This window comes from Gracilinanus agilis, chromosome 6 (assembly GCF_016433145.1).
Source record: "Gracilinanus agilis isolate LMUSP501 chromosome 6, AgileGrace, whole genome shotgun sequence".
In the NCBI taxonomy this organism is placed as follows: Eukaryota; Metazoa; Chordata; class Mammalia; order Didelphimorphia; family Didelphidae; genus Gracilinanus; species Gracilinanus agilis.
The window spans coordinates 201,538,515-201,553,994 of record NC_058135.1 but is presented as its reverse complement, the minus strand read 5'-3'; the positions used below and the strand labels follow the sequence as shown (position 1 = coordinate 201,553,994).

The following is a 15,480-nucleotide window of genomic DNA, read 5'->3' as shown; positions in this document are numbered from 1 at the left end:
AGGGCAGAAATGATTAATGCCATTTCACAAATACTGGATCAAACAATGTCTTGGCCAAAAAAAAAAAAGACTGGAACACACCAACGCACACACGTCACTCAAGAAGTGGAGAAGAGAGATGACTCGAGGGGAGATGAGGGAGCTACCCACAAACCCCACGCCGTGCCCGGGGCAGAAGGAGGTGCAGAACAAGGTCCCTGGGGGACATCTCTGAGCACAGCTTCTGGGTCACCATCACGCAGAGGGGTCTTCACCCTTTAGTCCTTCTTTATTTATTTTAATGAACATCTGATACTTTTGGAAAGGAGATGGGAACACATTAAGTGAATGAAACACCGATCACGGACTTGCTGGACAACATGGGGCTGTCAGAAAGCTACGCAGAGGGGAGGATGCCGTGTTAGTTCTTTCTTCCCTGGTGCGCCTGGTCGGAGACGACACTAAAAGTAAGCTGGTGTTAGCTCAGTCTTTCCTCCCGTAGTGACCACCTGGATGAGGCTTCCTGAGCTTGGCCTGTTTTTTCCTGTGATCCAGTTGTGAAAGGTTCTGTCGCAAAGAAAGGTTTAAAAAAAATTACAAAATACATAAGATGCATGTCGATGATGGCTCTAAGCAATACGAAGCCCAGAGGGAAGTTGGGGTGTTGACTTTATTGGGGCAAATCATTTGACTCCCCCGAGTGATTTGCCCTTTCAGTGTGCGCAGGTTCAGGACTCAAACCAAAGTGTTCTGAAGTCCAGGCCATGCCTCTAACCACTACATAACATGATCCCTCAAGCCCTAAGACACCAGCTAGGAAGCAATGCCCTAAATATCATCGGCTCCAAGGCAGAAGAGCAGTAAGGGCTGGGCAATGGGGTCAAGTGACTTTCCCAGGGTCACCAAGCTGGAAAGTATCCAAGGCCAGATTTGGACCCAGGACCTTCCGCCTCTCAGCCTGGCTCTCAGTCCAGGAGTCTGAGCTCCCCAGCTAATCCTCTCTATGTACTTTCAAAGCAGATAAGCTGCTCCCAGGTAATTAATAATACTTTGTACCGGTTTCCAGGGCACCCCAATAGACAGAGAGCCCGAGCTCCAGGATGAGGTCCTCCCAGCCCGGCTGGGGGCCCTGCATCATCAGAAGGAGGCAGAGAGGCCAGCCGTAGAGGCCTTTACGGGGATGGGCAGGGAAGGCTCTGAGAGGAGGGTCCCTCGGGCTGCCACCCCCGGAGCACAGGAGTAAAGCGGACGTTCTCCTCAGGAACGCCTCTAAGCATCGCTAAAAACCCCAGAGATGCCCAGGGCTCCCTCGTGGGCACCGCTCTACTGAAAGCAGCTTCCAGGCTGCATGAATCAGAGGGTGGCCCGGGCACCAGGCCTGCCTCTCTTCCTTACTCCCTTGCTCACTCTGGGGGGAGCTGGTAGATAAAGCGCGAGCCCTAGACCAGGAAGGCCTACGTGCCAACCTCGCTTCAGGCCTCCTCGCTGGGGTACCTTGGCCGAGGCCCATCATCTCCACCTGCCTCTGTTTTCTCAACTGTAAAATAAGGATAATAACAGCATCCACCTTCCAGGGCTGCTGCCGGGATCTGAGGAGGCCTTTGGTAAGTACTTGCTCCCTGCCCATCTCCCCACCCCATGTGGCCCTGAGCACGCGGCACGGCCTGGGCCTTGGCTGCCTCATCTCTGACAGGGTCTCAGGTCCGTCCCCTCCAGCTCCGGCCCAGGCTCTGATTACACTGAGGAGATGTCCCCGAGGCTTCCTCCACTTCGCTTCGGCCCATAAATCGATATACACAGCCGCACCGTGTCTGGTCCCAGCTCGGTTTAAATGACTGTCTTTATTCCGTGGGACGGTTCCATAGAGGAGAAATGAGGGTGATGGCATCAATGAGGAGGCAGGAATAAAGCCTTCTTTTAGAGCCTCCCTGAATGAGGGCCGGAAGGGACCTAAAAGGCGGGAGGACGAGCCCCTTCTAAAGCCTGCCCCCACCCACAGAGGCGGCCATCCAGCCTCTCTGCAAATGACTCCAATAACGGGCCGCTCACTCCCTAACATTTTCAGACAGCTCAGTTCAGATGTTTTTCCTTCTAGGCCAAAACCTGCCTCCCTGTGGCTGGCTGGGAGGGATCCCACCCAATAAACAAATGAACAAATGTGTTATCTCCTGGGGCTCGGCGGAATACATCTAATCCCTCTTCTGTAAACTGGATCTCTATGCTGTTCACAGGGTCTCCTTCCCTCCAAGTTCTCTCTTCACCAAGATAATCCTCCCCAATTCTTTCAGCCATTTATAGGACAAGGTGGTAGAGTCCCCTCACAAAATGCTACATGAAAAAACGATACTATTTAGAGCCCAGAAAAGGTATCTCTCGAAAACAAGGCCCATGTCATTTCAGCTGACGTTTGTCCTACGCCTCCCACATGGCCAAGGCAGGGAACTTAAGCAAGGCCGAGGCCTGTGGCACGCAGCCCAGAAGCTCATCTGTCTGGGAGCCTTCGTGAGGCCGAGGAAGAGTGGGAAGAGCCATGGCGGAGAACCCGCCCCTTCTGTCGCCGGCCGGAGCGCTGCTGAAGCTGGCCCGGATGTGCTTCACAAACACAACTCAGTTGGCGGCAAAGCGAGTGTCCCCTCCCTGCCACAAGGATGGAGGAGCGCCGAACCCGAGGGCTCGCCAGACGTAAGCCCCACTGAGAACCCCGTCAGGCTGGATGTAGAGCACACACGTGCACGCACGCACACTCACACCTGCACACACACCTGCACGCAGTCATACTCTTTAGAAAGAGAGGTGATAAAGACAGACAGACAGAAGAGAGGTGAGAGACAGACGACGGGTCGTAGATGAGAGATGACAGAAAAGGACAGGAGAGACAGTAGACAGAGAGACAAAGACAAGACATGTGTGCCTCCATCCACAAGATATACACACATATACAAGTACATGCACATGTACCAGCTTCTGCACGCGCGCGCGCGCGCACACACACACACACACACACACACACACCCTATCTATTTATCCCCAGATGTGCGGCTGGCTGGCTCTGGGCCAGGCCCCGGCCCTCCCGGGGCCCTTCCTTCCTCGTGTGCAGAGTGAAGGCCAGAGGCCACGACAGCCTCAGGAGAGGCTCCAAGGCTGGAAGGGTGCGAGGGCTCAGGCCCTCCCTAAGACTAGCCAAATGGTCATCGTGCCACACAAAATACACAAAAACAGCAGAGAAGGACAGCCAGCCTGGGTGGTCCCAAAAACACTGGATTTTGGGTCAGAGACTCAGGTCTGCATTTTATTTCTGCCGCTTCCTAGCTGCAGCACTCGGGCCCTCAGTGACTCCGGACGCCTCTGGGCCTGGGCCTGCCCTTCCCTCGAGCTCCGACCTCCCGCGTTCTCTGTTCCAGAGCTCAGCCGCTCTCAGACCCCGTCCGCAGGGCGGTGAGCCCCCGGGCCTACAACCTACCCAAGTCAGAATCCCGGAGACACTTACTCAACAAGAAATTCTAACGGGGTCCAGGCGCTGAAGTCCGCGTCGGGCATTGACTTGCGGTTCATCGGCGTATCCAGGGTCACCCTGTGGGGGGGTGAGAGAAGCCTTTTGTTACTTGGAGGCCATCTTTCTGAGAAGAGTTGCTCCTTCCTACGGCCCCTCTGAGGCTCTGAGTGGAGCTGCGACAGAACCTCCCTGACATCCCAACGCGGTCTGGTGCCACAGTGCAGGCTCTTCCCCCAAAACCGAGGTGGGATGGTGAGGAGGAAGAGGCCATCCAGGAATACAAGAACCTCAGAATCGCTCCAATGGCACCATCTAGCTAAAGGGGTCTATTCTGTTTCTGCTCTCCCCCCCAGAAATGCCCTTGTTTATCTATGGATGAGCTATTTTCTCCCAAGAGAATGTAAGGTTCTTAAGAGCAAGAAATGCTCCATCTTTGTGACAGAGCTTAGCACAGTACCTTGCAAACAGTAGGTGTTTGATAAATGTGGGTTGAGCCAAAAAGCATTTAAATGCCTAGTGCCAGCCAACAAGAAAAAGAACGGGTGGCGTGCAGGCTTCGTCATTTCAAGCTGTAGTGACACAGCCTATGCCGGTGCACATCACCGAGGGCCGCCTCTGCCCGGACAGGAGGCCTTGCCCAGGAGAGGTCCTGGCCTAGGCTGGGAAGCGGCTGTGAGAGGCCAAGACCGTCCACATCTAACCGCCGCCTATGGTTTAAAGAAGAGCACCGCTGCCACACCCGCACACCCACGATGAGACCGGTGACCATCGATGGCCAGCTCGGAGCTGGGGTGCGCAAGGTTCACTTTTCTCTCCAACCCTTGGAAAAGGCTCGAGAGAGTCGTCGCAGTGAAGCGGCGGAAGGGCAAGGGCAGGGACTGAGTATCGCGTGGAAGGAAGAGTCAAACTTGACTCCAGACATCTTCTCCAGTGTTTCTGATAACCACAAAGGAAAGGACACTATTTTTCACTGTATTTCAGGCCTAGGAAGTCTGCACAACAAAATCAATTTCTCTAGCACTAGGTACAAAACAAAAAAGACATGAAGTGGCCACTGCTGAGTTAAATACCTGAAGAGGCGTTAAACTTTACCCCCTTGCCCTGCCCAAATGTAAAGGCATCATTTCAAACTGGTTGCGGGGAGGAGGTTGTTTGGTTGTTTTTTTTAAATACAGATCCATACCTTACCAATTAGGAAAAAGGAAATGATAATCTGCATTTGTAGAATTCATTTATTAATTCAGTGAATAATTTTTGGTACTGATTCTATGAAGTGCAACACAGTAGTGGTTTCATGTGAGCAAAGAATGTCAAGTAAAATCAGACACAGCTCTGGCCCTCAAGGAGCTCCAAAGCTAATTGGAGTGGCAAACACAAGTGCACAAATTGAGTATAATGCAAACTAGAACACATATTAGTGATACAAAATACTACGAGATCCCATGAATGAGAGATCATTTCCCTAATTTCACAAACATAGCATTTGAGGATGAAGGATATCACAGGATCATAGATTTAGGGAGAAAAGGGACCTCAGTGGCCAAACCTAATGCCTTCCCTTTACAGATGAGGAAACTGAGGCCCAGAGGGAGTTGGATTTGCATGGATTGCACACTTGATAAGTGTTTGGGGCAAGATTCTAACTTAGGGCTTCCTCCATAATAGCTGTGTTGGAGGGCTAATAATGCAAAGGGCAGAATTTTGGGCACAGGGAGCAGCACAAGAGAGGCACAGTGGGTGGAGAGCCCAGGACTTACTCAGAAGTTAGCTAGTGATACCGTTTGCGTGATCCAAAGAGTATGTGAAGAGAGGAACATGAGATAAGGCTGAAAGGCTAACGAATCAGCCTGCTCTTGGCAGTCACTGTACTAAGGAACTTCTGGGACAAAATGGAGAACATCTTGAGTGGCAGGATCGTCGGTTAAAGACTTTGGAATGTGCCTGGGACCTGGGGGCAGTGAAGTGACATGCCCAGAGTGGCACACAACGACGTATTCCTGCGGGCAGTGGCACGGCCTCCCAGGGGCTCTACGACAAGGGAGCGTCCCTGGTATGGGGGCCGGAGGCCGAGAAGCCTCTCTACCAGAAACCTTCAAGCCCTCGTCTCTGCTGATTATCTCCTAGTCATCTTCTACAGAACCAGCTTTGTCCCTGTTTGGCTGGATGTCGTGTACCCCACTAGACAGTAAGTTCCTTGAGGGCAGGCATGTCTTCTGTATCCCAAGCCCTTGGCACGAGGCCTAGAACACACCAGGCACCTGATAAAGGTTTACTGATTGATTCCAAAGGTTAGAGAGGGAACTTCCCAAGGCCAAGGACATTCTTATATCCAAATAAAGCTAAATAATCTCTCTCTATTTTTTAATCTACAAACAGATTTAAATAGAGTTGAATCCCATTAGGGCCCAAGATGGCTCGCCAACATGAGTCCTTCATGGGTGGTGAATCCCAGCCATGCTGGAGCCTTCACCAAGGTAAGGGCAGAGGGGACGGCACATGACTCACGGAAGCACGGCGATGGCGGCAGAACCAGGCGGCATTCCACTGTTTTCCCCAGCCAGGCTCTGGCACAGCTGATGGACGGCTCCCTTGGCCATGCCGTAGCCGATCATTCCTAGAGGGATGGAAAAGAAGAGCTCTTGCTTTTGGCTGGCGGCTGAAGCCGTGCTGACTCCAACTCAGACGACGCGAGGGTCCTTCTTAAACAAAAAACCGGCATCTGCCCATCCCACATCTAACCCCGAGCCCTGCTGAGAAGCCTGCGTGAGATGGGGGAGGAGGAGGAATCGGAGCGGTCCCGGCATGGCTACTCGACCCAGGGACCCCCAGGCTCTCCCCAGCAGCCACCCTTCACAACATTAAAGATAAGACTGGCTGTGGAGAGCCTGGAAGGAAGCTCTGGCCATCGCTCACTGAGCTTGTGATCTGGGGCAAGTCACTTAGTCTCTGTGCCTTGGTAGGCAACAAAGGAGCAGAAAGAAGCCTGGATGAGGAGTCAGAAGAGTTTCATTCCTATCCCAGTCCTGCCAGCTTTCACCGACGGACCTTCGGCAAGACACTTAACTTTGCTGAGTTCAATTCTTCATCTATAAAATTTTAAGAAACATGTGTAGTAGAGTAATAATAATAGCTAATATTTATACAGTGCTTATGTATTAAGCACTTTAAAAATAATATTTCATCTGAAACTCACAGCAACTCCACGATGTAGGTGCTATCATCATCCTCATTTGCAAATAAGGAAATTGAAGTAAATATAAGTGACATGCACAGGGCGGTCTGGGATCAAATGTGAACTCAAGTCTTCTTGACTTCAGGGTTCTATCCACTACACCACCTTGAGTATTAGCTCTGAAGTCAGAGGACACAGCTTCAAATCTTACCTTGACACTCACTCTTAGTGGGGCTTTAGACAAGTCATTTAACTGCATAGAACTCAGTTCCTTCCTCTGTAAAATGAGAGGATTGAACCAGGTCTCTTCAGGTTCCCTCTACCTCTAAATCTAGGATCCTGGGTAGTTGTAAAGAAATTAAAAAGTGGTTTGGGAAAGTACTCGGAAAACCATAAGGTACTCAAGGAGTATATGGAAAATTCCCTAAATTATAAGAGTGATGCCAGGAAGGGACAGCCAACAAGGAGAAATATTGCTCAATAAGAAATGATGGGAGCCTGGGGAAGATGTGACCATTCCCTCTTGGAATCTGAGAGAGAGAAGAGAGCCCAGGGGAATCTAGAATCTAGTCTACATTTTTGGAGAGAAGATTTCAGAGTTCAGAGAAAGGCTAGGTAGGAGCCCCTAGGCTATACTGTGAGGGTCTGCTTTACTTGGCTATACATATTTGAAACAAGAGTTTATTGTGCTGCTGTGGATGAATTATAATGGTGAGTCACTGGCCCTTCCCAAGACTGCCTTAAAGAGCAAAGGAAAAGGTTTGAAATCAAGATAATGGAGCTGTTGTGATGGCAAAGTTAGAGCCCTACATCCCCCATCTTAGGCAGGAGGGAGGAAAAGGGAGAAAGAAAACAAATGTTTGCCAATTCAAAAAATAATAATAAAACTAATTTGCTTAAATTTGTTTAAAGGACCCCACAGACTAAAATTCTACGAGGGAATTAAATCTAGGAAAAATGAGATGCTGTCAAGAATAAAATTCTAAAGATAGAAAAAGAAACAATGGTGTTCAGGAAAATCAAAAACCACTTCTAATTGGGGAAAAGAGGAAAGGATTCTTGGATGAAGTGATGTACAAGGAGCACTTTGAAGGACAAGAGGGTAACAATAGCAATTCCTGTGCTGAGAACTTATCCTGCTTTTAAGAGAACAGCAACAAAAAACTCCTGTAAAGATGCAGATTCTTGCATGTGTTGAGACATCCTTATCACTGAGGAAAGATGCTCATTTGGAAACCAGACAAGATGTTGCTCCTATCCAAGGCTGGTACTTCAAAACAAACCCCTCCTTACTTTTCCAAGAAACAAATCTCAAATGCATTGGAGCTAGAGACAACTCAGATGATAATTCACGTGCTGAATCACTCACTCTTCCCAAGACTAGCTAAAGAAGAGAGGAAAAGGTTTGAAATCAAGATAATTGAGCTGTGGTAAGGGGGAAAGTATATTCCCCATTTCAGGCTAGTGAGAACAGAGAGGTCAAACGAGTACTGGACAGGGAGTCAGGAAACCTGGGTTCCAGATCCAACTCACTGGCAGTTTGACCCAATATCATTTTAATTCATCTTATTTTCATCTATAAACTAAGAATGATAATGACACTATAACTTACAGGGTTGTTGTGAAGGATCACATGAGATAACGTCTCTAAAATGCACTGTTGCCATAATGACCAAATATTAAACTAATATTATTATCATTAATTGTCACTGATAATTATGGAGCAATAATTTGCCCTTGTTCTTAACCTTCTTGAGGGTACAGCCATGAGACTATGTGTATACAAATCTGGATCATTCATTTCCTACACTTGTGATATAAGCTATATATATTCCTAATAATTCAAGTCAACAAATATATCCACAGCCTACTGTGATCACATTTAGGAAAACAGAAAGAAAAACAGCCTGCCCCAAAGCATCTTATATTCTTACAGTCCAGTAGAAGATACAACATATAAATAAAATATCATTTGAAAAGGGAGAAATCCCTACCAACCAAAGAAAACAGAAAAAGCTTCTAAGAGAAGGCGCCACCTATGTTGTACCTCAAAGAAAGCTAATGATGCTAAGAAATGGAGAGGAGATTAAAGCATATTCCCCACCTAGGGGACAGAGAATACAAAGGCACAGTGGTAGCAGATGAGGCAGCATGTAGACAGACCCCTTTGGCTGAGGCACAGTGTGTGCAGAGAAGCAATGCAAACTATACCTAGAACAGTCTTGGTTCCAGATTGCAGGAGGGTCTTAGAGGTCAGATGAGGACTCTGCATTTTGCTCAAGAAGAAATAAAGAGCCCTGGCACGTTCTTCATAAAGGACAAGCCGTACTCAGACTTGTGCTTGAATGATATCAGCCTGACAGCAGTGTTAGAGAGGGGACAAAAGGGAGTTCTGTTTCCTGTCTGGAACAGCCTCCTTCAGAAAGATAGCCAAGAAGGGACGAGAGCCTGAACTCCCTTTGGTGGTCACAGCAGGGGAGAAGAGGAAGTTCTGCCACCTGAGGCCAGAGTGAGTCACTTAACTCTGCTGAGCTCAATTTCTTCATCATAAAACTTTGAGACTTGCATGATACAGTAGAAATAATGAGAAAAGGAGCTAATGTTTCTATGACTCTGTGCTAAGCACTTTGAGAACATTATGTAGAGGGAGAAGTATGGGGAAATGAAGCAGGAAGAAGGGCTGAGGCTCAGGCTTTGAACAGTCCAAGTGGATGAGGAAGAGGAGGAGATAAGTTCTGGCGGGACAGGGAGCTGTCCAACATAGAGCTGGTGAGGAGGCCCTGGAACTCGGGATTGCTGCTGGGGCTGGATGTGGAGACCTGCCACCTGAAGCCACAGGAGCTGGAGCTTCAAAGAGGCACGCTGGTGCTAAGAAGTCAGAGGCCACTTCTACCCAAGAGAGGACGGAAGGCTTCTCAGATGAGGTGAGGTGAGGTGTGGGGAGCACTTGGAAGGGCCTTGGAGCCAAGAAAGCTGTCCAGGACAGAGGCCTGGGGGCCACATAGTTAAGGAGTGAGAAGAAAACTGATCTGGCAAAGGATACTGAGAAAGGGTTAAGAAAGGAGGAGAATTGGGGGGCGGGGGAGGGGGGCCATCCATTATGAAAGTCCAGGGAGGAGAAAATATCTACGAGACAGTGATCACCAATGCCAACAGCTTCAGTTCAAAAAGGATGAGAACTGAGGAAAGTCCACCATAAAGCCATCAGAAGATCACTAAAACCTTAGAGGAAACAATTTCAGCAGAGCAGAGGGGACAGAAGGCAAATGACAAGAGACTGAGAAACAATTGGGCAGTAAGAAGATAGAAAGGAGTACAGAGTTTGAGAAACAAGTACAGTTGTCCACAAGCAAGGATAATTCAAATTTAGCAATTATAAATATTGATGACTAGAAGGGGAAAAAAATCTATCCAAGCATCAACAAAGGTGTCAGATCTGGAGAAACTTCCCCCAGCAGTCAAATTTTAACAGAGTTGGGGGTTTGACAGCCCACTGAGTCAGCTCATCACTACTTCTGCCTAGGAAGGGTAGTAGTCTAATAGATGGACAGGTCTTGTCTTTTTTTTTTTTTAATCCTTACTTTCTGTCTTAGAAAGTATTGGTTCTAAGAAAGAAGAGTGGCAAGGGTTACATAATTGAGGTGATAGGACTTGCCCAGGGTCACACAGGTAGTAAATGTCTGACTTGACTGCATTGGAGCCCAGGACCCTCCCACCTCTAGGCTTGGTTCTCCATCTTGGTTCATCCACTGAGTCACCCAGCCATTTATTTAACACCCAGTCTCCCAAAGATACTACATGGCCTTGAATAATAAACACCAAGGTCTCAGAGGAATCAGAACTGCCAGGGTCCTAAGACCAAAACAGAAAAACAGAAGGTGAATGCCAACAAGGTGCAGACTATTCCCAATAAAGATATGCCCCAGAAATGATGTAAAAAAATATGCAGGGCTGGAAAAGGAAATGGCCTGGTTTGTTTTGAATTTTTTTACAATGGGAGGAAAGACGTGGAAAAAAAGAATATAGATTTTTGTTAAATTTTTAAAAATCAAATTAAATTTTAAAAATCCAATCAAACTTTATAAAAGGAAAAGAAAGTAGGTTAGTCACGTATCAAGACGTATCATTTATTGACACATGACTCTTCTCAGGTAAATTCAATGCTGAGATATATGTGGCTTCTGTTCTAAAAAACTGTATACATAGAAAAATACAAGTCTGTACTCCAACAGTACTAACCCAGACTAAGGCCAGAAAAGGCCTGTTTAGATTACAACCCACTGTAGGGTAACAAAAGTTCATGAAAAACCATAGCCCAGGAAGGAAAACCTATCACTACTTCAACAAAGAGGTATAATTGCAAGATGGGGCCATGTCCTCAGCAAGGTATTTATTTGTGCTAGACAAACAACCAGCATGTTTCACAATTCCACTGGAATCTCTACTTAATCGGTCGCACGTGTTTGCAAGCGGCCAGCGGTAATCCTTGATGACTTAAAATCTCCAGAGTGATTGAAACCATCCAGCTCCAAACATGAAAGAGAATTAAATTCAAGGCCCTGAGCCTTCCCAAAAAGCATCAAGGGAATTCTTCCCAAAGTTCACTTTTTATTTTCATTTTAAACAACAAGTGATCCGAGTACTTTCTAGAGGGTGGAAACAAATAACCAAGTAACTCGTAATAGGTAATAGTTTCATCCTGTGGATAACATGCGAATGCAGGATCCAATTTATTTAGGCAGTATGGAAGGGAGAGGGAGCAGGGGATAAAGGAACACTGCCCTGTGACAAGTGATCTCCATATTTTTCCAATCCAGTTTTCAGTCATGGCATCTGAAATGGTCTTTAAATATTGAAACACAGGTCTTCATCACTAATCCTTTTTTTTAACATTAGTAGAATGTAAAGTAAAATACTGGTACAGTGTAAGAGCAAAAAATAGATTTAGAGTCAGGGAACCTGGGTTCTAACCTCACTTACATTATTATTTCCTGGGTAACCCAATTAACTGCTTTGGAACATAAGTTGCCTCGCATATGAAATGAGAGTACTAAAGTTGAACTTCGGAGTCATGAAGACAAGGGTTCAAATCTTACTTCAGACAATGTACTGGAGGTGTGACACTAGGTAAATTATTTAACTTCTGTAGGTCTCAGTTAAAAGGTGACAACTATCTAGAAAATCCCTTCTAGCTCTAAACTAACAATCCCAAGGCTTCTAAGATCCTTTCCAATTCTTAAAATAAATAAAACACTATGATCTAGGAATAGTTGATATATTTGTGATTTCATAAGTGCAAATACTTTCTTCCACAGCAGTCTTAACTTCTTCAAAACTTAATAGATGGACTTTATCTTGCTAGGGTTGAAAAATGCATCATCTAAATCTCTAAATTCAGGTAGGCTGGTCTCAGACACATTGTCTGTTACTGAGCCTGAACTCAAATCCCTTCCAGCTTGGTAAGGGCCTACCTCAAAACTGTCCCCCACCAAAGGAGCCCTTGAGGACAAGGGGATATCCTCTTCATTACACACCATTTGAATAAGGTTTTAGTAAAGGACTCAGTAAAAGAACCTTTGTAAAAAACAGAAAAGTAGTTGGAAGTGGGTTTTTTCCTTTCTTTTTCCTTAAGTAACTTTATTGTTTCTCTAAAATTGTTGGCTAAATCCTACTAGCCTTAAGGGATGGTTAAGACTAATTCCTCCAAATTTAAATTACTTGCAGGTTTCCCTAGACAGTGCCTCTTTAGGTGCACAGGGCAATAAGAACTAAGCTTGAATGAAATCTGAACCTGCAGAGGCCTGTTCACAATACCCAATAGCATAGGTTGAAGGTCATTAGAATTTCAGATGAGATCAGAGCAAAGTGTAGGACTTGTAATGATCAATAAAATTTTTGCCTCCTCTTTTAAAGTTTCAACTAAAAGAATTTTGACTTATCTACAATAATAAAACCATTTCAGAGGGGGGGAAGGTTAGAAAATGTATTTATCTCAATTCCTACAAAGTTTCTCTTCTTATTCATCCCCATACTCATTTTTCTAAGTGCCTCTACTGTATGTTAAATTAAATAAAAAGCAGATTCACTTAATTATTTAAAAGCTAAATGAGGTGGCACAGTTAGAGGGGTAATCTCAAAGCTAGAATATCTGAGTTCAAAACACTGGCTTGTGATCCTGGGCAAGTCACTTATCCACAATGTTCTAGGCAACTTTCTAAAACAACATGTACATGTTACTAATCTGTAATGATAGAGGAGGCTGCCTCATCTGAGAATGTCTATACCAATGAAATACTCATCTTCTAAATATATATGATTCCTAAAATTAGCTAAAGATTGGCCACCAGCACTTAAGAGATCTAAGCTACTCTAAGATATTTAATCAACTATTTTTAATACAGGTAGACTGGCAAGAACAACAATGTCATAAAATTTTTATAGTTTTAGAGAGCTAAATTAAACTCCTAAAATGACCTTAAAAATCTCTTCCTTTCTAAGTATGCCTACAAGAACAAGGGAAATAAAAGCCAAGCATAAAATTTTCTGAAAAAAATTAATATACTAAGGAGGAGGGAGTTCCATGTACCTGTGTTCCTATGTAAACCTGCCCCTTCCAACTTGAGAAAAGCATATAGGACACATTTATAATTTTTTTTAAAAAAATGTTTAACTAACTTAACTTGTTTTGCTTATCTGTGCTTATGATTTGTTTTAAGGTAGGGCTTCCAAGAGGGATGAAAGGAAGACAAGAGGGAAGGAGAGGGAGAAAGAGAAGGAAAATATCTATTCAGAAGAAAATGGAGAGAAGAGGGGAAGTGAAGAAAAGGGAAAAAAAGAGAAATTAACAAAACATTTTTAAATATACTAAAATAAAGCTTGAAAGAGGTCAAAAAAGACAATTTAATTTACTTTTATGTAAAACGTTATACATTTTTAAAAACTCTAACAAGTTCAGTTTCATAATCTTCTCTTATTCTTCTTTGGACTATAAAATGTTCACTTTTTATTATTAATGACAAAAAAATATTTTTTGAAGAATAAAATGCTTCATTAACTAGTATCTGACCCAAATCTCTCCTGTCCGAGTGAGCCAAGATCAAGGAAGGGGAGGTTCAATGCTCTCACTGGATGAGGTGAGCAGAACTGGGTTCAATCCCACTTCCTATGTAACTGCCACTCCAACTGCCTTGGCCTCATTTTGCCCACTGTAAAGTAAGAGTTGAACTAGATGGCCTGTGAAGTCACTGCTCATTCTATATCTATGATCTCTGAATTACTATATGATGTATGTTATCCCCCTGGAATAAGCTAATAAAGCTAAAAAGTAAGCTAATGAATAATGATAAGCTAATAAGGATTAGGATTTCTCAGCCTGTGAAACCAGGACCCAGAAGAGATATGATCAGGCAGAAACACACCAACATCCTTCCCTGCAGGAAGAGTCTGGAACGGTTTAATCAGAATTGATGGCAAGGCCATGTGATGAGGGGGAAGCATAGATCAAGGCAATCTGAGGTCATGGAACATTTCAGGGTAGCACAGGTCAGGGTGAAGCACTGAGGTTTGGGATGGCCAGTGAGACAGAGGATAAATGCCATCAAGAAACTGAAAAGCAGTTGCATAAATAAAGGTGAGATACCCCCCAGAGAAAAAACCTCTCTAGCCAACTTGTACCCTGAAGGTGATTTGTGCACCAAATTCTAGAACATGAAAATTGGGTTTTACCTCCTTGAAGCTGAAAAGAGATTATCAAGTAAAATTAAACATATTCCTTTATTCAAAGTGTAATAACACAAACATCACACAATGCCATCACCCTCATTCCTAAGAGGGAGGGATGAAGGGAGGGAAGGAAAGAAGGAGGGAAGGAGGAAGGAAGGAAGGTTGGTTCAAGAAGAATTAGGAAAGATTCACAGAGGGATATGTAAAAGAAAAAAGGAAATAAGGCCCAAACGGAGGCTGGACTCAATGGCACAGGGAGGCCTCCTAAGCCAGGGTCTGTCCCCTCCAGATGCTCTCCTGCAGGTGTCTCCCAGCCTGCTTACCTGGAGTTCCGTCCAAAGCTGCTTTGGCCCCGGCCAAAGTCAGGAGGCCCCCTTCTTTGAGGTGTCTGGTCGCAAGGTGACTGGAGATGGTCGAGGTCCACATGCTCTGTTTCCACATCAAGTCACAATTTTTAAAGAGAGCTAGAATGAGAGAAAACCTGCCTGGTTAATCACTAATGGGAAAGAGAGAGAGCAGGCCTCAACTGATACTCTACCTTAAGGATCATTTCCCCAATTTTCTCCCCAATACCAGTGTAGGAAGGAATGCCAGGAGGCTGAAGGGGCTCTGGGTCATGGCAGGGGAAGCTGATATAGTAGCCAGAGGCCCTGGGAATACTCATCCTCAGGAAGGGGACGTGCTCATTGGCTTCAGATAAAGGGCTTTCCAACATAAAAGAAATTAAATGGCTGTGTTTGGTTCCAGAAGGCAGAACTAGAAGGAAGAGTTAGGAGGAATAAAGAACAAAGAAAAAGAGGAAAAGGAGAGAGAAGACATGGAAAGGGAGGAAGGCTGACAGAAAGAGGTCCTGGGTTCCTATCTGGCCTCAGACATTCCCTAGGCAGGTCACTTAAACCCCCTTGTCCAGCCCTCACCACTCTTCTGCCTTGGAACCCAGACACAGCAGTGATTCTAAGACAGAGGGAGGGAGGAAAGGAGGGAAAGAGAGAGGGAGGGAGGAAGAAGGGAGGAAGAAGGGAGGAAGAAGGGAAGAAGGGAAGGAAGGAAGGAAGGAAGGAAGGAAGGAAGGAAGGAAGGAAGGAAGGAAGGAAGGAAGGAAGGAAGGAAGGGA

At 45.6% G+C, this 15,480-nt stretch overlaps 1 protein-coding gene across 2 annotated transcripts in view; it reads right to left on the bottom strand.

Annotated features, from left to right (window-relative positions):
• Positions 1-249: 249 nt before the first annotated feature.
• QDPR (quinoid dihydropteridine reductase) overlaps positions 250-15,480 on the bottom strand; it is a 34,827-nt gene continuing 19,596 nt past the window's right edge. For both annotated transcript variants that reach the window (XM_044680791.1, XM_044680792.1), the window contains 4 exons: positions 14,690-14,830; positions 5,978-6,086; positions 3,467-3,550; positions 250-546 (listed from right to left, as the gene is read on the bottom strand). In XM_044680791.1, coding sequence (XP_044536726.1) covers positions 441-546; positions 3,467-3,550; positions 5,978-6,086; positions 14,690-14,830 — 440 coding nt within the window. In that variant the 3' untranslated portion in view covers positions 250-440. The remainder of the gene's footprint in view (positions 547-3,466; positions 3,551-5,977; positions 6,087-14,689; positions 14,831-15,480) is intronic.